Raw genomic sequence first — 25617 nt, 5'->3', positions numbered from 1 at the left:
TGATCCCCGGGGTGAAATTCCTATCTCCCATCCAATCATCAAGATTTTTCTTGAAGTGTGCTAATGAAGAGCTTTGTTTGATATAGATAGGTAGTCTGTTCCAGAGTATGGGAAGTCTCTGGGACAGGAATCTATGCTTCCAGCATATTCTGTTTATTGTGGTGACAAGGTTTAGGTCACTAGAGCATGTAGCTCGGAGGGACTGGGATTTCTTTAAGTGGAGCATGTCCAACAACTCTGAGTTTAACAGCTTTGTACGTTAGGCAGAGATCGCTTCTGAGTAGGCGATATGCGATGGCGTAAAGCTGGAGTTTTTGAGACGTTCTGCATAGGGCATCTGTTTGAGTCTGGTAATCTTCTTTGTGAGGTATTTCTGCAGCCTTTCCAGTTGTTGTAGATGTATTGTGAGGTACATACCAAAAGGGGCGCTGTATTCTTCAATGGGTCTAATGAGTGACTAGTAGAAGGGAACAATGACCTCTTTTTTTCTGGACGAGAAACCTTTTGTGATGAGATGTGCCACATAGAAGGATTTCCTGACTACTGTGACATTGTGATTATTAAAGGAGAGACTACTGTCCATCTGTGTCCCAAGGTTCCAACAAAAAAGCTGAATTAGCTACAAATACAAAATGAAACTAATTACAGACCTATCAAGTAGGGTCCCCTGTGTTAGATGCACAATTACCTAAAGCAAGAGGGCAACACAGTAACAGTAAACAACATCAAGGAAAAATAATAAAAAAAGAATCCATCACAGTACCATAATGGGTCGGTGCTACAGCTGGGATTACTGGTATTACAGCAAAAACCATAACAAGAAAAAAATACAGTTGTGAGAAATGAAAGACTCTGCAGGTAAGTAACCAACTCTTCGTAGAATAAAAGTTAAAAATATTTAAAAGTTCAACATTCAAAATTCAAATTCAAAAATTCAACATTAAAAGTTACCAATTACTTATGCTGCAGCTATATGGAGCCGAAAAGCTCATTCTGGCAAAATTATATTTTGCTTTTTTTTTTCTTCTGGCTCACATACTATCAAAACTTAACCAAGTACAGGATGGATATGAAACCATCCTATTCTGAGCATAAAGGTGTCTGTTAAAAAAAAAAAAAAGCTGGAAACACAAGTAATGTGTTTTAAACCAAACTGGAAACAGATTAATAAATCAGTGGTACTTGTAGACAATCTAGGATAGGTCATTTTGCAGAATAACTCTAGACTTCTAATGCAGATGCTGCAGTCTTAGCAGCAATAAAACACAAAGCATCTACTTCCTCCTGCTATTATCAGCATCACTTTACCTCACAGATGTTCACTTACTTTATCTCCCAGAGCTGCAAGGTCTCTTTCAAGGCCTTCATGTTTACGAAGAAGTGCCTGAACACTGGCCAAATCCCTGCCAAAATCATCAGATGCCATCAACTGCTCCTTTTCTTTGATCCAACTAATAGTCTCATCCACATCCCTGGCAAAAAGGAAGAAAATAGCCATGAATAAATGCAAAAGTTGAGGCTGCAAGTTTATTAGCAGTGCTATACATGAATATGGCAACCAGGAAAAGAACAGTAGTGTAAAATCTTATAATGACCATAGATGTCCTTCTCTTCCATGTTGTAGTATTCACTTTGGTGTGGAATTTTCTGCCTCAGGTGATCCAATGTCAGCTCCTATACAAAAGCTTTTTGCCTGGTTACTGTAGGTGCGTAGGACGTCACACACAGGGCCATAAATCAGAATCCTTAAATATGACAGTCGTACGTACACACCTCAGAAAGTACAGTTGTGTACACTTACCATAAATGTATATGTTTGAGTGTATTCACTGTTGCAGTCATTACATCTGGGTAATCTGCTGGCAGGTTGCCCTCAGTCGGCCTGAATAACAAAGTCTTTGGGGGTCCAACGTCGGTTGCTGTCTCCTCTTCCATGATGTCAGGTCATCAGGGGTATATAAAACATGCAGCCGACATCATTTTATTCAGTTTTTCTTGCCCCAGATGTCAGGTGCCCGCCCAAATGGGGAGCAAAAATATATATATAAATAAACAGTACATATATAAATGCATTTTAAGAAACAAACTTTACGTTCAACTAAAAGCAAATACACCACAAAGTCTTTTGAGTATAGTGAAGGAAAGAAAAGGTACATAATGGGGGATGGCGGGTGGGTAACCCGGACTGCAACAGTGAATACACTCTAACATCTACATTTATGGTAAGTGTACACAACTGTACTATGTTCGTGTTTCACTGTTGCAGTCATGACATTTGGGTAGAATCTCAAAGCTATGGATGGGAGGATGGAACTAAACAGCATTAGGAGCAGCTATAAGCCCTGCAGGACTGCAGTGGCAAAGCCTGCCCTGGATTTGGAGAAGAGAGGTAAATGATAACGCTTTCTGAAGGTATGAACAGAGCTCCAAGTAGCAGCTTCTAGAATGTCTTTGGTTGGGAACCCTCTGAGAAAAGCTGCTGAAGTAGAGGTAGCCCTGGTGGAATGGGATCTGATCCCCTTGGGCACAGGTTTACCATGGTGCAAATAGCAAAAACGAATGCAGTGGCTTATCCATTTAGAAACAGTCTGCTTTGATATAGCCTTCCCCTCTGACCCTGCAGCAAATGCTACCAGTAGTTGCTCAGACTTTCTTAGAGATTTGGTCCTTTAAGTAGAATCTTAGTTGTCTGTGTACATCCAATGAATGCAGAATCCGCTCCCCCTTGTTCTGCGGATTTGGGTAAAATGTTGGCAGGTGAATGATCTGGTTAAAAGCCACACTGGATACCACATTAGGCATAAAAGAGTGATTGGTCCTGAGGGACACCCTGTCCGGGTAAAATAAAATGAAAGGCTCCACTGCCATGAGGGCCTGTAGTTCTGAAACCCTTCTTGCTGAAGTGACTGCCAAATGAAAAGCTGTTTTCCAAGATAGAAACTTTATATCCGCAGTAGCTGCTGGTTCAAAAGGAGGCAGGGTGAGTTTTTCCAGCACAAAATTGAGGTCCCATGCAGGAGTTGGTGCTCTTCTGGGAGGCCTTAAAATTTTGGCCCCTCTAAGATACTGTTTAAGCAGTGGATGAGAAAAAAGAGGAGGCTCTGTGATGTAATGAGCCGAGATGGCAGAGGCATGGATTTTTATTGAAGAAAAAGATAGGCCCTTGTCAAGTATCTCAGTTAAATATTGTAAAATCTGAGGAATATTGGGCTTTGCTGTGTCTATTCCTTGTGCTTGGTTCCAAGCACAAAATCTCTTCCATGTATCAGCATAAGATTTTCTAGTACTAGGCCTTCTGGCTTCCAAAATGACATCCATCACAGATTTACTGAGAGGTGTGGTTTGAATAATTAGTTGATTAGCCATGCTGCAAGATTTAGAGTTTGGAGCCGAGTGTGCAGAATTTGATAGTTCTGCTGAGACCGTAGATGAGGTATTTGAGCCAAGTACCATGGAGGAAGGTGTGACATGTTCCTTAGAAGCGGGTATCAGTGCTGGCGAGGCCAATCCGGAGCAATTAGGATCATTTTTGTTTTTTCCTGTCTGACTTTTAGTAAGACCTTGGAGAGAAGAGGCAGAGGGGGAAAGGCATAGACGGATAGGTTTTTCCAGCTGAAGGACAGAGCATAGACTTTCCATGCTTTTTTTGTGATGAGTTCTTGTGCAGAATTTGTCCAACTGATAATTTTGGGGAAAGGCAAATAAATCTATTTCTGGGCTCCCCCATTTCTGTGTTAAGATGCTGAAGATTTGTGGATCCAGTTTCCATTCGTGCGGGTCCATAAGATTTCTGCTTAGGTCATCTGCCAGAGTATTTTGCTTTCCTGGCAGGAATTGAGCTTGGAGATGTATTTGGTAAGTCAAGGCTGTGTTCCACAAGGTCATGGCTAGTCTGCAAAGGGGGGTAGGAATGTGTACCCCCCCTGCTTGTTTATGTACCACATAACTGTAGTGTTGTCCGTCTTTATCAATAGTTTTCCTGATTAAGTAAGTCCTTGAAGGCTGTCAGAGCATTCTGAATAGCTAGCATTTCTTTCTGGTTGATATGCAGATGCATTTGGTTTGGGCTCCATTTGCCCTGAATGCATCTCCCTGCCAGGTGGGCCCCCCCAAGCATAGTCTGATGCGTCCGTAGTTAGGGTTTGGGTGGCAGGGGGTAGAGTGAATGACAGTCCCTTGTTTTGGTGACATATCTCTGACCACCAAAGAAACTCCTGTTGTAGGCAGGAAATGAGAGGAATCATTGTTTCTAGGCTGTGACAATGTTGACTCCATAAACCTTTTAGGTACCACTGAAGTTTCCTCATATGCAGTCTCGCATATGGAATTAGTAGAATGCAGAATGCCATGAATCCCAAAGCCTGCAGAATTTGTCTTGTAGATAACTGGGTTTTTGTTGCCATTTGTTTGAAGTATGTTGTCAGTTGCCTTTGTTTGTCTGGCGTGAGGTAAGCCATCTGGGCAGTTGTATTCAAGCTTGCACCGAGGAATGTAATTATTTGAGAGGGTACCAATTGTGGTTTCTTTTCGTTTATGGCGTACCCTAGGCATGCTAGAAGCCTTTTTACAAACGCCAGATGTTGAAGAAGAGTGTCCTTGTCCTCTGCTTGAATGAGACAATCGTCCAGATAAGCCTAAATCTGAATGCTTCTTTGTCTGCAGAATGCAATTACTGGTGCCAGGCACTTTGTAAAGACCCTGGGCGCAGTAGACAAGCTAAAGGGCAGTGCAGAGAAATGGTAATGCAAAAAACCTGCTTTGAAGCGGAGGTATCTTCTGCATGATTCCCTTATTGGGATATGCATATGCAGGTATGACTCAAGTCTAGAGATACTAACCAAGCATTCTTGCCTAGCATAGGCAGTAGCTGTTGTAAAGTCAACATTTTGAATTTTGGAATGTCCAGGAACGTGTTCAGAATTGATAAGTCCAGTATTGGACACCATGAATTGCCTTTTCTGGGCACCAAGAAAAATCTTGAATAAAAACCTTGTCATTTTTCCTTTTCTGGTACTGGTTGAATAGCCCCCATATTCATGAGGGACATGACTTGTTTCTGGGCCTCTGCCCAGATCTGTTTGGAATTGGCAAAGAATGGAAATGAAATCTGTACCCCTGGGATACTATATTTGATACCCACTTGTCCTGGGTAATTAACTGCCAACTTAGAGCATGAAGTGCTAGTTTTCCCCCCAAGGGGGCTGCCACAAGATAAGTACTTGGTGATGGTAGAGGAAAGTCATCGAGACTGCTTACTCTAGGGTTGTGCTTTGTTTCCTCCAGATTTGGAGGTGGAGGCACCCCATTGCTTTGACCTGTAAGAACCCTGTGATTGATATCTGGAGCCTTTTGAGCGCCTGGATTTGCCCCGAGTGGCACTGTTGGACAAAGGAAAGGACCAATATTTAGTAGACCAGTGTCTACTGAACCTAGGTGGCTGCACTTTCAAGAAATATTTTACAGTTTGCATAGATTTAGCTTTGTCTTCCATTTTCTTTAAAACCTCTTCTGCCGTATTACCAAACAGAGTATCATGCTGCAAAGGGGCATCCAACAATTTAGCTTTAACATGATCAGGCAGATTTTGCTCCTTGAGCCAGGCATGCCTTCTAATCACAGAACCAGTAATGGCGGCCCCACAAGAGGCCTCCAAGGAATCAAAACCACATTGCAAAGCATGCTTTCCAACCTGTTCTGCTGAATGCAATAAATAGTACAGCTGTGTACACTTACCATAAATGTAGATGTTCGACTGTCTTCACTGTTGCAGTCATCACTGTAGGGTTGAATCCCAAAGCTGAGATAGAGGGTGGTGGTGATAGAGTAGAAGGGTCGGCTAGAAGGCCCTGCAAGACTGCAGAAGCAAAGCCTGCCCTAGGCTTAGAGTAAAGAGGGAGATTATAGTGCTTAGAGAAAGTATGCACTGAACTCCAAGTTGCAGCTTCCAAAACATCTTTGGTAGGTACTCCCCTGAGAAAGGCAGCTGAAGTAGCAGCAGCTCTGGTAGAGTGAGTCCTAATTTTTCCTGGAATTTGCTTTCCATGATGAGAGTAACAAAACCTGATTCCATGAGCAATCCATTTAGAAATGGTCTGTTTTGAAATAGCTTTGCCTTGGGAATTTGTTGCACAAGAAAAACAGTTGCTCTGTTTTCCTGATATCCTTGGTTCTGTCCAGGTAAAAACGAAGTTGCCTGTGTACATCCAAGGAATGCAAGATCCTTTCCCCCTTATTTTGTGGATTAGTGAAAAATGTTTGCAGTGAATAGTTTGATTTAAAGCCACTTTGGAAACCACTTTAGGCATGAAAGTAGGATTAGTCCTTAAAGACACCCTATCTTGGTGAAAAATAATATAAGGTTCCACAGCCATGAGTGCTTGTAACTCCGAGACTCTCCTGGCTGAGCTCAAAGCCAGCAGGATAGCTGTCTTCCATGATAAATACTTAATATCAGATGTGGCAGCAGGCTCAAAAGGAGGCAGATTGAGTTTTTCCAGAACATAGTTGAGGTCCCAGGCAGGTATGGGTGGTGTCCTAGGGGGTCTTAAATTCTTTGCTCCTCTGAGATATTGTTAAGTGGATGCGAAAAGATTGGAGGATCTGTATTGTAATGTGCAGAGATAGCTGAGGCGTGTATTTTTATGGAGAAGGATAAACCCTTATGTAGCATGTCTGTCAGGTAATGTAAAATCAATGGGATATTAGGAATGAGAGGATCCGAATCCTGAGCATGCATCCAGGTGCAAAATCTCTTCCATTTACCTGCATAAGATTTTCTAGTGCTAGGCCATCTGGCTTCTAAGATGACATCCATGACCTGTTTGGGAAGGTTAGGATTAATCATAGACCCTGAATTCGCCAGACTGCCAGGCTGAGAGTTTTGATATGAGAGTGCAGAACCTGGCCCTGGTCTTGGGACAAAAGATTTGGAATCTGAGGTAAAATCCAAGGAGGCTCCTGGGATAGATTCATCAGTGTTGAGTACCAAAATTGACGAGGCCAATTTGGGGCCAGTAAAATCATCTTGGGTTTGTCCTGCTTGATCTTTAATAACACCCGTGGAAGAAGAGGTAGTGGAGGAAAAGCATACCCAGAGAGGTTTCTCCAACTGAATGAGAGTCCATCTACTTTCCATGCTAGTTTGTGAAATGTCCTTGTGCAAAAAATCTGTAACTGGTGGTTGAGGGGGGATGCAAATAGATCTATGTCCGGGCAGCCCCAGGCTTCTGTAATCATCTTGAATATTTGGGTGTCTAGCATCCACTCATGTGGGTCTGACAGGTTCCTGCTCAGGCTGTCTGCCAGAATATTTTGTTTCCCTGGCAGGAACTGAGCTTGTAGATCCACTTTGCAAGCTAGAGCTGTATTCCATAGAGTCATGGCTAGTCTGCAAAGGGGGTAGGAGTGTGAACCCCCTTGCTTATGTACCACATAACTGTGGTGTTGTCTGTCCGTATCAGTAATTGTCCTGGCTGTAGAAAATCTCTGAAAGTCAAGAGGGCATCCTGTACAGCTAACATCTCCTTTAAATTGATATGTAGGTGCTTCTGATCCTCTGTCCAAAAACCTTGCAGACCTTTCCCCTGCAAGTGGGCTTCCCATGCGTAATCAGAGGCATCCGTGGTTAACACTTGGCTGGCTGGAGGCAGACTGAAGGCTTTCCCTTTGTTGTGAAGACATGCCATGGTCCACTAAAGGAATTCCTTTTGTAGGCAAGGCAAGACAGCAATCTGTGTGTCTAGACTGTGGCAATGCTGGGACCATACACTTTAGGTACCATTGTATTTTTCTCATATGTAGTCTTGCATTTGGTATGAGAAGGATGCAGGAGGCCATGTAACCCAAAGCCTGCAGGAATTTCCTTGCAGTTAGCGGCGACATTAACGCCGAGGTTTTGAAAGTTGAAGCCAGCTGTAGTTGTTTTTCGGATGTCAGGAATGTCATCTGGGTTGTTGTGTTTAGAAGAGCACCCAGAAAAGTTATCTGTTGTGTGGGTGTCAAATTTGACTTTATGTTCACAGTGAATCCCAGGTACTTGAGTAGATTTTGAACAAATTCCAGGTGCTGGAGTAAGACCTCCTTGCTGTCTGCTTGAATAAGGCAGTCGTCCAGATAAGGGTAAATTTGAATTCCCTTGAGTCTGCAATAAGCTGCTACTGGTGCCAGGCACTTGGTGAAGACCCTGGGCTCAGTAGACAAGCCAAAGGGCAGCGCAGAGAATTTGTAATGTTTCGAGCCGTCCTTGAACCTGAGCTATTTTCTGCACTCCTGTCTGATAGGGATGTGTAGGTAAGCCTGCTTTAAGTCCAATGTCACCATCCATGCATTTTTGCTCAACATTGGCAGGAGTTGCTGCAGAGTAAGCATCTTGAACTTTGGTATCTCCAGGAAAGTGACGGACAGATCCAGGATGGGTCTCCATGAATTTTGTTTTCTGGGAACTAGAAAGAGCCTTGAGTAAAAGCCTTGTCCCGTCTCCGATTGTGGAACCAGTTCTATGGCCCTCATAGCCATGAGGGATCCCACCTGGTTTAATGCCTCTGCCCATTGGTGTTTTGGCAGGTCTGGCCATCCGTTTGGTCTTGGCAAGGTATGAAAGTGGAATTTGTAACCTCTTGAAACTACATCTAGAACCCACTTGTCTTGAGTTATGCAAGTCCAATTTTGTTGAAAAAGAGAGAGTTTTCCTCCTAGAGGGGCTTCCAGGAGAGAAGTTCCTGGAGCCATGCAGGGGGAGTCATTGAGCCTGTTTTCTATAAGATTGAGGTCTGTCCTCTCCACCCCTGGGGGTGGAAGCACTCCACTGTCTAGGTCTGTAACAGGTCTGAGCTTGGGCCCTCCCTCTGGAGCGCCTATATCTACCCCTCTGAGGCCTGTCCGAGCTGGGAAAGGACGAATTTTTAGTTGGCCAATTTCTGCTAAATCTTGGGGGCTGAACTTGTACGAAATCCTTAACCGTTTGCATGGATTTTTGCCTTATCCTCCATTTTCTTTATCACCTCTTCAGCCTTAGACCCAAACAAAACATTATGCTGAACAGGAGCATCTAGTAACTTTGCTTTCACTTGATCAGGTAAGTTTTGCTCCTTTAACCAAGCATGCCTTCTAATGACTGCCAGTGGCAGCCGCCCTGCATGAAGCCTCCAAGGCATCAAAACCACAGTGTAAGCCATGCTTTCCCACTTGCTCAGTAGCATGCATCACATCGTGTAATTCCTTATTATCTGCACATGCAGAAATGGTACCTAGCTTTTGTTTCATAACAGGCAGCAGGAACTGCTGATATTTTAGCATATGAAATTGACAATTTAAAAGCCCTAATAGATAAAGTAGCAGAAGTGTACACTTTTTTGCCCCATCTCTCCAAATTTCTAGAATCCTTATCTGTCGGAATAGGGTTTTTAGCAGAGCTGGCCTTAACACCCTTAGGACCATGAGAAATGGTTTCTGGATCAGCAGCAGGATTTTTGAAAAGGAACTGGTGGGAGTCAAGGACCCTGTAATATCTGTCGGGCTTAGCAGGGGCTGGAGGAAAGGAGTCAGGAGTTAAATTAGCCTCAGAAAAGGCATCATCCACAACATCCATAATAGGAGGAATAGCCAGGGGTCTATGTTGGGGAAGAAGGAAATCCCCAAGCCTTCTCTTAGATTCAGAGTACTCCTGTCCTTCCCAGTGAAAATGTTCCCTCATGTCATGTAAAGTTTCCCCAAAAGAAAAATCCTCAGGGGGAGAAGCTGATTGAATGGATTCCTCAGCATCAGAATCCTCATAAGGAGGGAAATTATATTCCTGTTCAGAGGAAGACACTGAAGAAATAGATGCCTGATCAGAGGATTCATAATCCAATTCTTGCCTTGGCCTTTTGTCTGGAGGGGGATGTAAACCCCTAATCATGGTTAGTAAGTCCTCCGCCAACTTAAGCAGCTGTTTCTGAGATTTGGGTCCCGGATCAGAAGAGGCCTGGGCTGGTGTCCTTGATTTAGAAAAAGTCTTCGCCTTTGTCTTTGGCTTTGCCTTTATCAGAAGCTGTGTAGGCCTGAAAACCCCCTCAAAATCCGGTACCTGCACAGCGGCTCTGGACTCATCCGAGGGAGCATTGTCCGAAGGTCCTGCAGCTAGAGTACTCAAAGGCCTAGTTGGCTCCTCGTGGGAGTCCTTCGGCAATCGATTCTGAAATGTCTGACGACAGTGGCTGCGAAAGCACCTCACTGACGACGGCCGAACCTGTAGCTGGCTCTGCTTGTAAACCGTCGTCTGATTTGGACTTCGGAGGCCTTTCCTTATCCTTGCGTCATTTGTGAACTCCGGTAGTCGGAAGCGTGTCAGACTACATGTTATAATTAAATCACCTGCCAAAGTAGTGAAAAGCAAAATAGTACCTCCGCTTAATAGTACATTGGTTAAATCTAGCACAAAACCGACAACTAGCTACGTCGTGGTCAGGGCCTAAACAAAGAATACAGTAAGAGTGGAAATCCTTATGAGGCATTTGCTTCCCACAAGAAATGCAATTAACTTTTTCTGACATCGGACTGGAGCAAGAAAAAAGTTTCCCCAATGGGGTACTTAGCTTTGGGAAGAAGTAAGTCTTCGGACTGAAGCACGAAAAAATGTCAGGAGTCAGCTGACCGGCACTTGCGAACTGCTTCCATCGCATGGCAAGAAAGACTGGAGAACATGGTGTCGGCTGGCAGCTTTGTATTCCTGGCGCTCTGACGTCAGAAAGCATGACTGAACAGCCGACGCCAGACCCAGACTTTGGGATTCTGGCCGACCAAGGGCTGCCTGCCGGCAGGCAGAACCCTACAGTGATGACTGCAACAGTGAAACACGATGAACATCCTGTAACTCTACTTTCCACACAATCAGAAATCAACACAATTTTCTGTTTCAGTAAGCCCATAAAATGCTGTTGATATTTAAGCTTATGAAACTGGCAGTTTAAAGCCCTAATTGCAAAGGTTACAGACATATAAACCTTCTTACCCAATCTATCCAGCGCCCTGGAATCTCTATCAGAAGGGGTAGGATTTTTGGCTGTAGAAGCCTTTACACCCTTGGGACCCTGAGAAATAGTCTCAGGATCAGCAGCAGGATTTTTGAAAATAAATTTGTGGGAGTCAGGAACCCTGTAATATCTGTCTGGCTTACTAAGAGCCGGAGGCAGGGAATCAGGAGCCATGCTTGATTCCAAGAACAGATCAACGATGTCCAATACAGGAGGTATTGCCAAAGGCCTATGCTGAGGAAGAAGGAAATCCCTAAGCCTCTTCTTTGATTCAGAGAAGTCCTGACTCTCCCAGTGAAAATGTTCCCTTAAAGTATGCAAAGTTATTCCAACAGAGTAATCCTCAGGAGAAGATGCAGACAGGATGGATTCCTCAGCATCAGAATCCTCATAGGGTGGAACAGAAAATTCCTGATCAGAAGAGGAATCAGAAGAAATGGAAACCTGATCTGAAGATTCATAATCAGTGCCTTGCCTAGGCCTCTTAGCAGGGGGGTGGGACTGGGAACCCCTTATCAAGGTAATTAAATCCTCAGCCATTTTGATCTGTTTTTTAGGCATAGGGGCCTGAGCATGTGGCTCGTACGTCGGTTCTTTTTAGACACAGAAGTTGTTTTTGACCTTGTTTTTGTTGCTGGCATCTGTTTAATATATGAAACAGACCACAAGAACAGGATACAGGATACAAAAGATTTATTCCGGTACCTCGGCTCAAATATAAAAATGTTGAGGCCTGAAAACACCCTCAGAAGCCGGTGCCTGCTCAGCAGTTCCGGACCCATCCAAGGAAGAGACATCTGCAGGTTCAATACTCTGAGAATCTCGTGGCATACCGGACCCCGAATGGGTCTAGGTAGAGGCCTGTGACTCAAAAGTAGTGGGTATCAGGTGCTGCGAAAGCGCCTCACTGAGTACAGCGAACCGGCGACTGGCTTAGGAGAAGCTTCGTTGTCGGTTTTGGACCTCGATGGTCTGTCTCTGTCTTTTTCTTTGCATTTTTTGTGAACTCCGGTAGTCGGATTGCTAACTGACGACATTTCAGGATAGTTAAATCTTGAACCAAAATATTTAGAAGCAAAAATATACCGACGCTTAATAATGCATTGGTTAAATTTAGTACAAAACTGACAGCAAGGCACGTTGTGATCAGGGCCTAGGCAAGGAATACAGTACAAATGAAAATACTTATGAGGTATTTGCTTCCAACAAGTAATGCAATTATTAACTTTTACTGAGATCGGTAAGGAGCAAGAAAAAATTTCCCCAACGGGGTACTTAGCTTTAGTTTGAAGACTTCGGTTCTGAAACTCAAATACGAAAATTTCAGGAGTCGGCCGACCTGCACTTGCGAACTGCTTCTGCTTTGGGCACCGCACGGCAAGAAAGACAGAATAAAATGGCATCTGCTGCATGTTTTATACCCCTTACGACCTGACATCATGGAAGAGGAGAGAGCAACTGACGCAAGACCCAAGACTTTGTTATTCAGGCCGACTGAGGGCAACCTGCCAACAGATTACCCAAATGTAATGACTGCAACAGTGAAACACGAAGAACATCTTGAAGCCCACAGGAGTGGCCTGTGAGGATAACCACATGTCAACTAAAGAAACAAATGCCACTGTAAGGCTGAACAGATAAACCTTAGGGTGTGGAAGCAGTGACCAGGGGCCAAAACCTGTAATAAGAGAAGAATAGAGGGCATGGAGGGTGGGAAGGAATACTGCAACATGGAAGAGAAGGACATCGACTGTTATGGTAAGATGTTACTCTATTTTATGTCCTTCTATTCCAATGTTGCAGTATTCACTTTGGTGTGAGAGCACCACAAAGTAGGAGGAGAAATAGCAGGAGGTAGAGCATTCCAGGAATCCTTGCAGAACTGCTCTGGCAAAGTCTGCCCTGGCGACTCGGTCTAGTTTGTAGTATTTGGTGAAGGCATGGACTGCGGACCAGGTAGCTGCTTCCAGGATGGAAGCTGTGTACAGGCCTTTGAGAAAGGCCTTGGATGAAGCTATGGCCCTGGTACAGAGAGCTCTTGCACCCGGAGGTAAGACCTTGCCATGGCGTGAATAACAAAAAAGGATAGATTTCCTAATCCAGCAGGAAACGGTTTGTTTGGAGACTGCCTTTACCAGAGCCCTGGGGTGAAAGGGGATAAAGAGTTGGTCAGAATTACTGAAAGACCTAGCCTTGTCTAAATAGAATCTCAACTGTCTGTGTACATTTAGGGAATGAAGGATTCTCTCTGCACTGTTGGTTGGAGTTGGGAGGAAGGTAGGTAAATGGATGGACTGATTTAGGGATAGTTCATTTACCACCTTGGGCATGAAGAAAGGATTTGTGCGTAAGGTAACTCTGTTATTATGGAAGGTGGTGTAAGGGGGGCAGGCCATGAGGGCCTGTAGTTCTGACACTCTTCTGGCTGAAGAAATGGCCACTAAAAGAATGGTTTTCCAAGTACACACTTATAAGGAGGCCATACTAGCCAGCTCAAAAGGAGATAGGGAGAGTTTTTCTAGAAGGAAGTTGAGGTCCTAGGGAGGAGGGATGTTTTTTCCTTGGTGGTCTAATATATAGGACCTCCCTCTCAGGAAAACTTTAAAGTCCTGCCTGGAAAACAGGGGTGGCTGTAAGGGTAGGCAGGCTGAAACGCCTGACAGGTGGACTTCCACAGAGAAGTAAGTTATTCCAGCCTTAATGTGATCACAAACATAGCTAAGGCCTAGGGAGGGGTCTGTCTGTGAAGGGTCCCTGTCCTTAAGACGACACCATTTTATGAATCTTTCCCATTTAGATAGGTATGTCTTTCTAGAAGTTGGTTTCCTGGCCTACCTCAGGATTGGAAGCACATTTTTAGCCTATAGCTGTCTGTAAGGGATTACAAGTTGATCACCCAGAGTCAGGTTTAGCATTTGCAGCCGAGGGTGAATGAAAGATCCCTTTTGCTGAGATAGTATGTCCACCTTGTGTGGTAACTTGTGGCGATTGCCCTTGGCTAAAGAATGAAGAAGGTAGAAAAATTCAGTTGTATACACTTGCCATAAATGTAGACGTTAGAGTGTATTCATTGCTGCAGTCATCACCAGTGGGTTATCCCTGCTGTGGTAGCCCTCAGCCGGCCCGAATACCAGAGTCCATGTTTTTCTGCATCGGTTGCTGTCACCTGTAGTCTGACGTCAGGTCATCAGTGCTACAAAGCAAGGCAGCAGACACCATTACATCAGTTTTTCTTGCCCTAACCCATCAGAAGCACAAGGAAATATGGTAAAGTGGTCCTGGTAGCTAAAAGCCACCATGAGAAGCTTATGCCCCCCTAAGTAAAGAGGATATAAGGGAGAAGGAGGGAAGGAGACCAGGACTGCAACACTGAATACACTAGAACATCTACATTTATGTTACGTGTACACAACTGTACTATGTTCTTTGTGTTTCACTGTTGCAATCATCACCTGTGGAAGGATTGCCAAAGTTGAGGAGAGGGGTGGAAGGATTAGTTAGAGACCTAGTCATGCGTCAGTATGACATGCAGAACTGCAGAGGCAAACTCTACACCAGCCTTGGGGAAAACAGGTAGGTGGAAATGCTCAGTAAAGGTATGGACAGCGGTCCAGGTGGAGCTTCCAAAATGTCCCTAGTGAGAACTCCTCTGAGGAATGCTGTGGACGTGGATGCTGCCATAGTGGAATGGGTGCAAGCAGACTTAGGGGTGGCTTCCCATGTAGTCTGTACAAGAAATGGATACAGTGCTTGGAAATGAGCTTCCCCTCTGCCCTGGGGCAAAGCTGACAAGAAGCTGGTCTGTTTTCCTGAAGGGTTTAGTACAGTCCACTTAGTATCTGAGCTGTCTGTGCATGTCTAGCTGAGTGCAAAATTCTTCCCCCCTTGTTTTGAGGATTAGGAAAGAAGGTGAGTAGATGTATGGCCTGGTGGAGGGTCACATCAGAAACCACCTTGGGCATAAAGGAGGGATTAGTCCTCAGGGAGGCCCTGTCTGCATAGAAAAGGAAGGGCTCAATGGCCATGAGGGCCTGAAGTTCTGAAACCCTTCTGGCTGAGGTGATAGCTAGTAGGAAAGCAGTCTTCCAGGAGAGGTATCTCAATTCTGTTGAAGCCACAGGTTTGAGTGGTGATAAGGTTAGCTTTTCTAAAACAAAATTCAGGTCCCAAGCTGGCAAAGCCCCACTGAGGAACTCTAATCATAGCATGTGAGAAGAGGGGCTGATCTGTATCAAAATGAGCTGAAATGGCTAACGCATGGATTTTAATAGAAGAGAAGGAAAGGCAACTATTGAGCAACTCTGCTAGGTAGTCCAGGATAAGAGGGATGGCAGGTTGTGAGGTACTGACCCCTCTGGACTGGCTCCAGAAGCAGAATCTTTTCCATTTCCCTGCATAAGATTTTCTGGTGCTGAGCCTTCTGGCTTCTGTGATAATGTCTATGACCTGTTTGCTTAACAGGGGCCCCTTGTTTGCTTTTAAAATATTAGCCATGCTGACAGTTTGAGAGTCTGCAAGTCTGGATGTAGCACCCCCCCACCTGGGTCAAGAGATGTGAGATCAGTGGAAGCTGCCTGGGAGGCTGTAATGTCAGGGTAGCAATGTTGTCTGGGCCAATCTGGAGTAATGAAGATGGCCTTTGGTCTCTCCTCCCTTATCTTGATCAGTACCTTGGTAATGCATACACAAAGAGGGAGTTCCAGGGGAAGGTCAAGAAATCCACCTTCCACGCTAGGCGGCGATACTCCCTGGTACAGAATTTCTTCAGCTGGTGGTTGAGGTGCGAAGCAAAGAGATCCACTTACGGAGTTCCCCAGTCCTGAATGGCTTACAAAAATATTTTTCTGTGGAGCTGCCATTCGTGGGGGTCCAGTAAGTTTCTGTTTAGGTGGTCTGCCAGGGTGTTGTTGATCCCTGGTAGGTATTGAGCAATTAGGCGTAATCCCATGGAGGAGGCTGTCAGCCAGAGGTTCATGGCTAGCCTGCACAGAGGGTAAGATTGGGTCCCTCCCTGTTCGTTAATATACCAAATTACTGTGGTGTTGTCTGTTTTGATAAGGAGAACCCCTGGCCTGAGATGGGGTTTGAAGGATGTCAGAGTCTTTTGTACTGCCATCATTTTCTTCTGATTGATGTGTAAGGGAAGATGCTGGAAATCCCAAAGACCTTGGGTGCACCTGCCTGCTAGGTGAGCACCCTAAGCAATGTCTGAGGCGTTGGTGGTGATGGTCTACCCAGAAGGGCAGAAGATGAAGGGAAGACCCTTGTTCTTGGCACAGGCCCCTGCCCACCAGAGAAACTCGGCCCTTACACAGGGGATCAGAGGAAGAGAGGTCTCTAGAGGCGGAGACTGCTGACACCAAAGGGTACTTTAGATACCACTGAAGTTTCCTCATGTGAAGCCTGGCCAGAGGAATTAGAAGGATGCAAGATGCCATTTACCCCAAGGCTTGCAGGAACTTCATCGCAGTGAGGTGACTTCTGGAAGCCAGTTAGCTAAAGTAGAGAGGCAGGAAGCTCTGCTTTTCTGGGGATAGGAAGGCCATTTGGGATACTGTGTCCAGCAGTGCTCCCAAAAAAATGATCCTCCTGGAGGGTGTTTGCTTTGATTTCCTCTTGTTGATGGTGAACCCTAGGGAAGTTAAGGAGGTTTTGACAAAGAGACGGTACTGGAGCAAATTTTCTTTGCACTCTGCCTCAATGAGGCAGTTGTCCAGATAAGGGTAAATCTGTATATTTCTCTGTCCACAAAATGCTACGGCCGAGGCTAAGCATTTGGTGAATATTCTGGGTGCAGTAGATATGCCACAGGGTAGCACAAAGAACTGAAAGTGTTGTGAGCCTGCTCTGAAGCGCAGGAATTTCCTGCAGAATTCCCTTATGGGGATGTGGAGGAAGGCATCTTTTAGGTCTAGGGTCACTAGCCAGGCATTTTTTGTCAGCATAGGCAGTAGCTACTGCAAAGTTAGCATTTTAAATTTAGGGACCACCAGGCAGGTGTTCAGAATGGATAGATCCAGGATGGGGCACCAAGTGCCCTCTTTTCTGGGAACAAGGAATAGTCTAGAATAAAAGCCTTTGCCGGTTTGATCTGAGGGGACAGGTTCTGCTGCCCCCTGGGATATGACAGTTTGGACCTGTTTCAATGCTTCTGTCCACAGATTTGGAGGCAAGTCTGGGTACTCTCTTGGAATTGGGAGTTCATTGAAAGATAATTTGTATCCCTGAGAAATGATCTTTAGAAACCACTGCTACTGAAAGCCAATTTTCTTTGCACAGGGATAGCCTTCCTCCTAGCTTTAGGTGAGTGAAAGGAGGGCAGAGGAGAGAAAGGGAGTCGCAGAGTTTTTGCCATGGAAGGAAAGCTTAGAACTCCCTGCCTTTGGGGCAGAAGTGGTCCACTGTTTGGTTCTCTGCTGCCCCTGGGTAGGGGCCTGGGTGGTCTGTCCCTGCTGGGCTTACCGTGGCCCTGTCTGCTAGGTGTAGGGAAGGACCAGTGCTTAGATTCGTAGGTAGGTGCTAGGCTATCTGCCCAAGGACATTTATAAGCCTAGCCAGAATGTGTTGGCTTTTGCCTCCCTTTTGAATTAGTTTCCTGGGCCTCTGTCTAGCAGGGCCATTGAAGTGATCCCAGAGGTAAATTTACGATTTCCCATCCACTCGTCAAGATTTCTCTTGAAAGAGTCCGTGAGGGGCTTTGCCTAACATAAACTGGGATTCTACTCCAGAGCGAGGGAAGTCTCTGGGACAGGAATCTATCCCTCCAGCATGTCCTGTTTATTGTTGTGCTGAGGTTTAATTCACTGGAGCATGTGGCTCTAAGAGATTTGGTTTTCTTGAGGTGGAGCACGTCCAATAATTCCAGGTGGGACATGGCCTTATACGTCAGGCAGAGATCACCTCTGAGCAGGCGGTAAAGCAACTGAGTACAGCTGGAGTTTCTTTAGTCGAGCTGCATAGGGCATCTGTTTGAGGACCATGATCCTCTTGGTGAGGTACGTCTGTGGTCTTTCCAGCTGTTGCAGGTGTCGAGTAAGGTACATTCCAAATGGGGCATTGTACTCTACTACGGGCCTAATGAGTGATGAGTAGAGGGGCCTCTCAATCTAGATGTGAACCCTTTCGTGATTAGGTAGGCTACAAAGAAGGAATTTCTAACCATTCTGGAAATGTGATTATCAAAGGAGAGGTTGCTACCTACCTGGGTCCCCAGGTCCCTAATTACATCTTCCGTACTTAGTGGATTACCACCTATGTGATAATTCGTGGGCACTTTGTTTTTCCCAAAGGGGATGACTATGCATTTTTTGGCATTTAGCTTGAGGCCATGGTTCTGACACCAGGTATCTGTCTCTGCGTGACCCTTCTGGAGGATGTCTGTGTCAGCCAGAGAGTCAATTATGGCCCCCAGTTTGCAGTCATCTGCGAACTTTGTCAGCCATAATCCTCCCGTGCTTGCCTGTACCCCAGAGAAGTATATACCGAACAGGAGGGGTCCCAGGACCGAGCCCCGTGGGACGCCACTTGTAACTGGTTTAGAGTCAGACATGGCACCCGCAACTCTGACCATGTGCATTCTATCCATGAGCCAGTTGGCAACCCATCTCATGACATAGGGGTTAATGTTCAAGCTGGTGAGCTTATCTATGATGCCAGAGTGGGGAAAGGTGTCGAAGGCCTTGGCAAGGTCCAGGTAGGCTGTGTGGACTACCTTTCCCTCATCTATGGCCTTTGTAAATGTTTCAAAGAAGTCAACTAGATTTAGGAGGCAGGATCTGCCTTTAACAAAGCCGAACTGAGTAGGGTCCAGTGTCTGGAGGTTCCCAATGTTTCTGTTTATGAGTTCCATGATGATTCGCTCCATAGCTTTGCAGACCAGGCTAGTCAGGCTTATAGGGCGATAGTTCCCAGATTCTGTTGTGGCACCACCTTTGTGGAGCGGGATGACTGTTGCTGTACGCCATTCTTTGGGTACATAGCCTGTGGTAAGGCTGAGTTTGAACAGTGAATTTAGGTGAGGGTTTAGTTCACTTTGGAGCTCATGTAAGACGCAGCCTGGGATACCATCCGGTCCCATTGATGCTGTTTTTAGCTTTGGAGAGTGCTGTTTTTACCTGCGTGTCTATGATGTCTGGGGCTCTGCATTCTTCTGGGATGGACAAGGGCCCTTTTGGGGGAGGGGGGGTGAAGTTTACACTGAACCTGTCTGCCAGAATGTTGGCAATGTCAGTTGGTTCAGTGTATTTTTTGCCATTTTGCACTAGTGCAGAGCATATCAGAGTTGCCACCTAGATTCTTGACATTGCTAAAGAAGGCTTTGTGATCATCTTTAGGGTCTTGGGCAATTTTTCTTTTGAAACTGGCCTTAGATGATTTTGAGGGATCGTAGTTTCTTGCCAGTATTGATCAGTGATGCCTTTCCTTTTTGGGATTTTGCTCCATCACGCAATAGTTTCCTCCTTCTGTTATATAGCTTATTTATGGCCAGGGACCACCAGACTGGTTTCCTCTTTTTGGAGGAGTGAGTCTTGATTTTACTAGGGATGGCTCGATCCATGCATTCCTGTAGATGCTCATAGAATGCATTTGCAAAGGATTCTGCGGTTTGGGCAGCATTACCCTTTAGCAAGGGGGCTTTGAAACTTTCCAACTCGGTCTTGAGAAGTGTGAAGTCGGCCTTTGAAAAGTTTTTCACAGTGGTTTCCTTGACTGGGTGTGGGGTCGGGATGTGGATGTCCAGTGTGATTAGTTTATGATCTGATCTTACCAGCGAGGAGTTTACCTCTGGTGTGGAGCACTGATCCTCCATGTTGGTGATGATCAGGTCCAATATGTTGTCATCTCTTGTGGGCATGGTGACCAGCTGTTCCAGGGCATTTGAGTTTATAAACTCTAGGAAGCGTTGGGCAAAGGAGTTTGTACTTCAGTAGTTATTCCAGTCAATGTTTGGGTAGTTGAAATCTACCAATATCATGGTGTTAGGTAGGACCTTTTCCAATGTTCTCAGGAATGCTGAGTGGGAATCCTGAGACAAGGTAGGTGATCTGTAGCAAGCTACGATCTGAAAAGAAGCTTTGCCCACTGTTAGTTGCACATTGATGGTCTCCGAGGCCTCATGCTGTGCTACTAACCTGGAGGTGTGGGTATCCTTTATGAAAATGGATACACCCCCCCCTTTTGGATTTCGGTCCGGGTTCTGGGGCTGAAAGGTAAGGTATGAGTTGTAGCCTGATAATGCTGGGGTGCTCTCTGAAGCCTTGAACCAGGTTTCTGTTAATGCACAGATATCGATTTTCTCCATGCTAAGGAGTGCCTCGAGTGCGTGCATTTTGAGGTTTAGACTTCTGGCATGGAGTAGCATTACCCTTAGTTTCTGGTTACTTGTGTTGTTTATGGAGGTGGGTTTGTCTTTTGAGCCTTGCCTAAAAAAGGCACTATGTGGGTGGCAAGAGCCTTGGCCAGTATTCGAAAGCCTAAGGGCGACAGGTGCAAGCCATCTCTGGCGAAGCAGCGTGGCTTGTCGAGCATGTCGTCCCGGGCTGACATACACTGGATCCCCTCTGAACGACACCAATAGCTTAGCCAATTGTTAAAATTGATAATTTTCTCTTTGTACTGTGGCATCATTCTTGGTGAGGGCAAGATGCTACTCAGGGTCAGGGTCATACCGGCCTGGGCTACATGATCAGAGAGCTCCGCTAGGTCTCTTTTCATGTAGTCCAGAGAGGTACATCTCAGGTCGTTCACACCAACATGCACAATGACAGAGTCATATTTGTACTTGTTTTGGAGTGACCTGAGTGCTTGTGTTATGTGGCGCATCCTGGCACCTGACAGGCAGCTTACAGTAATCTTCTCCTTGTTCAGTCTAGTGAGTGGAACGTCAGTGTGCCTGACAATAGAGTCACCTATTACTAGTGTATTGGGTGTGTTGTTATGCCTTAAGGGTTGTGGTTGCGTGGCACACTGACTTTGTGAAGTATGTGATACGTGGTTGTTGTTTGAGGGTGGGGATTGCTTGGATGTCTGCTTTGGAAGTCTGTAATGATACGTTCCATGGCCTTGCAGACCAGGCTTGTCAGGCTAATAGGTCTATACTTCCCAAGGTCTGTGGTGGTTCCTCCTTTGTGGAGTGGGATAACCGTTGCTGTGCACCATTCTGTGGGCACATAGCCTGTGGTGAGGCTGTGGTTGAACATGGATTTTAGGTGGGGGCTAGTTCATTCTGGAGTCCATGTAAGACGCAGCCTAGAATGTTGTCCGGTCCCATGGACACTGTTTTTGGCTTTAGTGTGTGCTATTTTTGCCTGTGTGTTTGTGATTGCCGGGGTTCTACAACCATCTGGTATAGTTATAGGCCCACTGGGGGGTGAGGGGGGAGTAAAGTTTGCACTGAACCCATCTGCCAATATGCTGGCAATATCAGTTGGCTCTGTATATTTTCTGCAGTTCTACTGCAGCTCCGTGAAGACCTGAGAGTTGCCATGGAGATTCCTGACATAGTTAAAGAATGCCTTGTGGTTGTGTCTGGAATCCGTGGCAATTTTTCTTTCAAAATTAGCTTTGGAGGATTTTATGATAGATATTAGTTTCTTACTGAGGCTCGTCAGTGAGTTCCTCCATACCTGGGTTTTTACTCTCTTTTGCAACAGTTTCTTCCTTCTGTTGTAAAGTTTGTTAATGGCAGGGGACCACCAGATCGGCTTCCTTTTTTTTGGAGGACAATGTCTTGGTTTTATTGGGGATAGCATGATCCATGCACTCATGCAGGTGCTTGTAGAGTGCATTTGTGTAGGATTCAGCAGTCGTGACTGTATTGACTGTGTTATCCATCTGCAGGGGCATCGCAAAGTTAAGTCACCTCATTTTTGAGAAGTGTGAAGTTTGCTTTGGAAATGTTTTTTTACGATGGTTTCCTTGTGTGGGGGTGGGGTCGGGATGTGGATATCTAGGATGATTAGTTTATGGTCTGATCTGACTAGCGAGGAGTTTATATCGGGCCTTCAGCACCGGTCACCCAGGTTGGTAATGACCAAGTCCAAAATATTGTTGCCCCTGGTGGGGGCGCTGACAAGTTGATCCAGGGCGTTAAGAATTTATGAACTCCAGGAATAGTTGAGCAAGGGGGGTTAGTACAAGAGTAGTTTTCTCAGTTTATGTTGGGGTAGTTGAAATCGCCCATCATTATGGTATTTGGTTGGACCCTCATGTTTTCCAATGTCCCCAGGAACGAGGAATGAGCGTCCTGGGTCATGGTGGGGATCTATAACGAGATGCAATTTGGAATGCATTTTTGCCCTGGGTTAGTTGCACTTGGATGATTTCAATGGCATCGTATTTTGCAACTAGCCTGGAGGTGTGGATGTCCTTGATGAATATAGACACACCTCTGCCCTTCGAGTTTTGGTTTGGGTTTTGTGGCCAAAACATGTGGTATGAATTAAAGCCTGGTAGTGCTGGGGTGCTCTCAGGAGCCTTGAACCAGGTCTCAGTTACTGCACAAATTTCAATGTTCTCCATTTTGAGGAGTGCCTCAAGTGACTGCATTTTGAAGTTTAGACTCCTAGCGTTGAGCAACATTACCCTCATTGTTTCATGTAATTCTTATGGCGGTGGGTTTGTTTTTTGAGCCTTGCCTAAAAAGGCACTCTAGGGGCGGCAAGAGCCTTGGCCAATATTCTGAATCCCAGGCGTGACAGGTGCAGGCCATCTCTGGTGAAGCATCGTGACCTGTCAAGCATGTCATCCCAGGCAGACAGATACAAGATTGCCTTTGAATGATACCAGAAGCTTAGCCAATTTTTGAAGTTGATCATCTTATTCTTGTACTGTTGTATAATTTTTGGTGAAGGCAGGATGCTACTCGGGGATGGGGTCATACCTGCCTGGGCTACAAGATCAGAGAGAGCTCTTCCATGTCTTTTTTCATGTAGTCCAGGGAGGTACGGCTCAGGTCATTTACACTGACATGGACTATGACAGAGTCACATTTGTACTTGCCTTTTAGTGACCTGAGTGCATGCATTATGTGGCGGATTCTGGCACCTGACAAACAGCTGACAGTAACCTTCTCTTTGTCTAGCCTGGTGAGTGGGACATCAGTGTGCCTGACTACAGAGTCACCTATCACTAGTGTGCTGGGTATGTTTTGTCTTATGGGCTGTGGTTGTGTGGCACACCGAGTTTGTTGGCTATGTGTTGTTTGGGGTGTGTTGCTGGGAGGAGGTTGCTTGTGTGTCTGCTTTGGAAGTCTCTGTTGCCTAGGAAAATTTAGATTTTTAATCAGAGCCTCCGTATGTGTCTTGGTATTTTATGTGTGGGTGTTGGTTTAGTTGATCTATGTGTAGTGAGTGGGGTGTTGCGAGTGGTTACCTTCTCTTGACTGTCTGTTCCAGTTTTGGTTGGAGAGAGCTTTGCCTCTAGATTGGCTGTATAAGTGCATATCTCACAAGTGTTAGTATTTGGTGGTAGGAAGAGAGGGTTGTCTGTGTACATGACGCAGTTGTAGCATTGCCTCAGGATGCCCAGGCTCATCAGGTAGGCTGGAGAGTACACCGGGAGCTGTCTCTTGGACATGCCTGAATAAGTAGGGAAGTAAAAAGACTATTCCCTTCTTGGCAGATGCAGGGGTTGAGTTCTGGAGGTTTATCTAATGCCGCAGTAGGTTTACAACAAGTGCTGGGCTGAAAGGTGCGGGTCTGAGTGCTTTAGGCTGAAAAACTGGCAAGTTATAAGGGAAAAACTGAAAAGCAGACTTTGTGGAGCTGGGGATAGTTTACCCCACCCAACCGGTGTTGCGTGGTGCGCAATGACTAAGTAAGCATTTTCCTCTGAACATTTTTGTTTGAAGTATGCAAGCTAGAGACTACTTTTTTAAATTTTATTTTTTTGCTATGCAGTCTTTCTTACACTGCAGAAACCTTGTACTGCTACCTACTACACTGATTATGCAAATGACCAAAGCAATGTATGAAGGGAGAAAAATGTATACCGCCTACCTAGACCTCGCTAAGGCATCAACAATACCCAAACTCAAAACTATGTATAAATCCCTAAACACCTCTCTGGACTGTCAACTGGCTCACAGATAGAACCCAAGTTGTCGATATTGGCAAAAACACCTCCATCAAGAGGCAGGTCACCAGTGGAGTAACTACAAGGCTCACGCCTGGGCCCACTCCTGTTTAGCATCTACTTATGTGAAGTCAAGGCTAATGTCAAGGGCCTCTTTCTCACAAGGTCTTACAGAACTGCAAATTGGGAACTATTACATTCCTTTCATGACACTAACATCCTGCAAGAGAGTCTAACACAAAACAAATGATTGGTGCCAAAGCCACAGATTAAAACTCAATGCAAAGAAGTGCATTACAGTGCCTTTTGGGAAAACGTCTCAGGCAAATTAATCTACTGATAAGGCATCCATAAGACTTGACCTGGTATTTCGAGATCTGGGAACATATGTTGACAGAAATCTGGTCTTTAACCAACCCATAGCCAAGGCAGTAAGAAAACCATTCTATGTTGCTCAGTTTAAGGGGTATGGCATCCTGGTCCAAGGAAATTATAGTACCGCTCTACTCATCCTTATCAGACCCATCACTTTGACATGTACCTGACTAGACATATGCAGAAGATGGAATGCCAACAAAGGTTCCTCACCAACAGAATCCAGAGTATTCACACGCTGTCCTATACAGATCACCTTAAAACTCAGACTCTATACTTAAGTCTCCTACAAGTTGCTGAAAGGGTATCTGTGATTAGTATATAAAAGCATCCTTGGATCCAGCCCTGAAGGAGCTTGTGAACATCTGCAAAATGAACAGCACCAAAAACACAAGCTCCAAGGACCTGAACTTATGTTTGCCAAACAAACAGAGCATCCTGACAAGACATGTGTGACTCAAAGGATCAACATACTCTGGAACAGACCTCCCATCCATGTGAAGCAACGTCCATCCTTAACCCTATTCAAATGTACCCCTGACCATTGGATGGGACATTGCAAATTCATCCTCGGGCTGGCCCTCATGTCTCTTCTAGACACAGAAAGTAATCATTCCATAACTAACCTACCCCCCCCCCACAAACAACTTTTTAGCAACATAACATATCCCCTAATTAAGACATGTGCCACCAGGGGATGGAAATGGGTTGGGCTGCATGGCTAGGCTTATAAAGGCCCTAGTGGATGTTAGCAAAGTATATACCTATGAACCTATAACGGGCAAATTACAGAGGAGCACTGACTTGAAGGAAGGAAAGTATTACAAAGGCTGGGTGGAGGGGCACAAGGGAGCCATGGCAGACCCTCTCAGTGCCAACAGCGCAACTGACAATAGGAGACTCAAAAAAGGCCTTCATTGTTCTTTAATATTTAATATAACGTGTCCTCAAGCTGTAATACACAATCAGCAATGGAAGTAAATTCAAATACCTGGCATTGAAATAAAACACATTTTTCTCTCATCCACCATTAAAGGCTAATGAGCATCATAATAAAACCATTAATAATGCAACCTAACCTCAGTGTAATTTTACTTAAGTATTCTATTTCAATAGTAAAAAGGAATCTAATTACTCTAATGATTAACTAGCAGCAACA

General features: G+C 45.2%; 1 protein-coding gene across 1 annotated transcript in view; it reads right to left on the bottom strand.

Moving 5' to 3' along the window:
* The window catches only part of SPTAN1 (spectrin alpha, non-erythrocytic 1), a gene marked incomplete in the record, with an annotated part of 2849969 nt that overhangs the window by 2302652 nt on the left and 521700 nt on the right, over nucleotides 1-25617 (bottom strand). The window contains 1 exon segment of the mRNA XM_044058813.1: nucleotides 1328-1472. Within this exon segment, the coding sequence (XP_043914748.1) occupies nucleotides 1328-1472 (145 nt within the window).

Source organism: Protopterus annectens, chromosome 16.part0, assembly GCF_019279795.1.
Source record: "Protopterus annectens isolate FY-2018-M chromosome 16.part0, PAN1.0, whole genome shotgun sequence".
NCBI classification, from domain to species: Eukaryota; Metazoa; Chordata; order Ceratodontiformes; family Protopteridae; genus Protopterus; species Protopterus annectens.
Note: the sequence above shows the minus strand (reverse complement) of the source record. Positions and strands in the feature narration are given on the sequence as shown.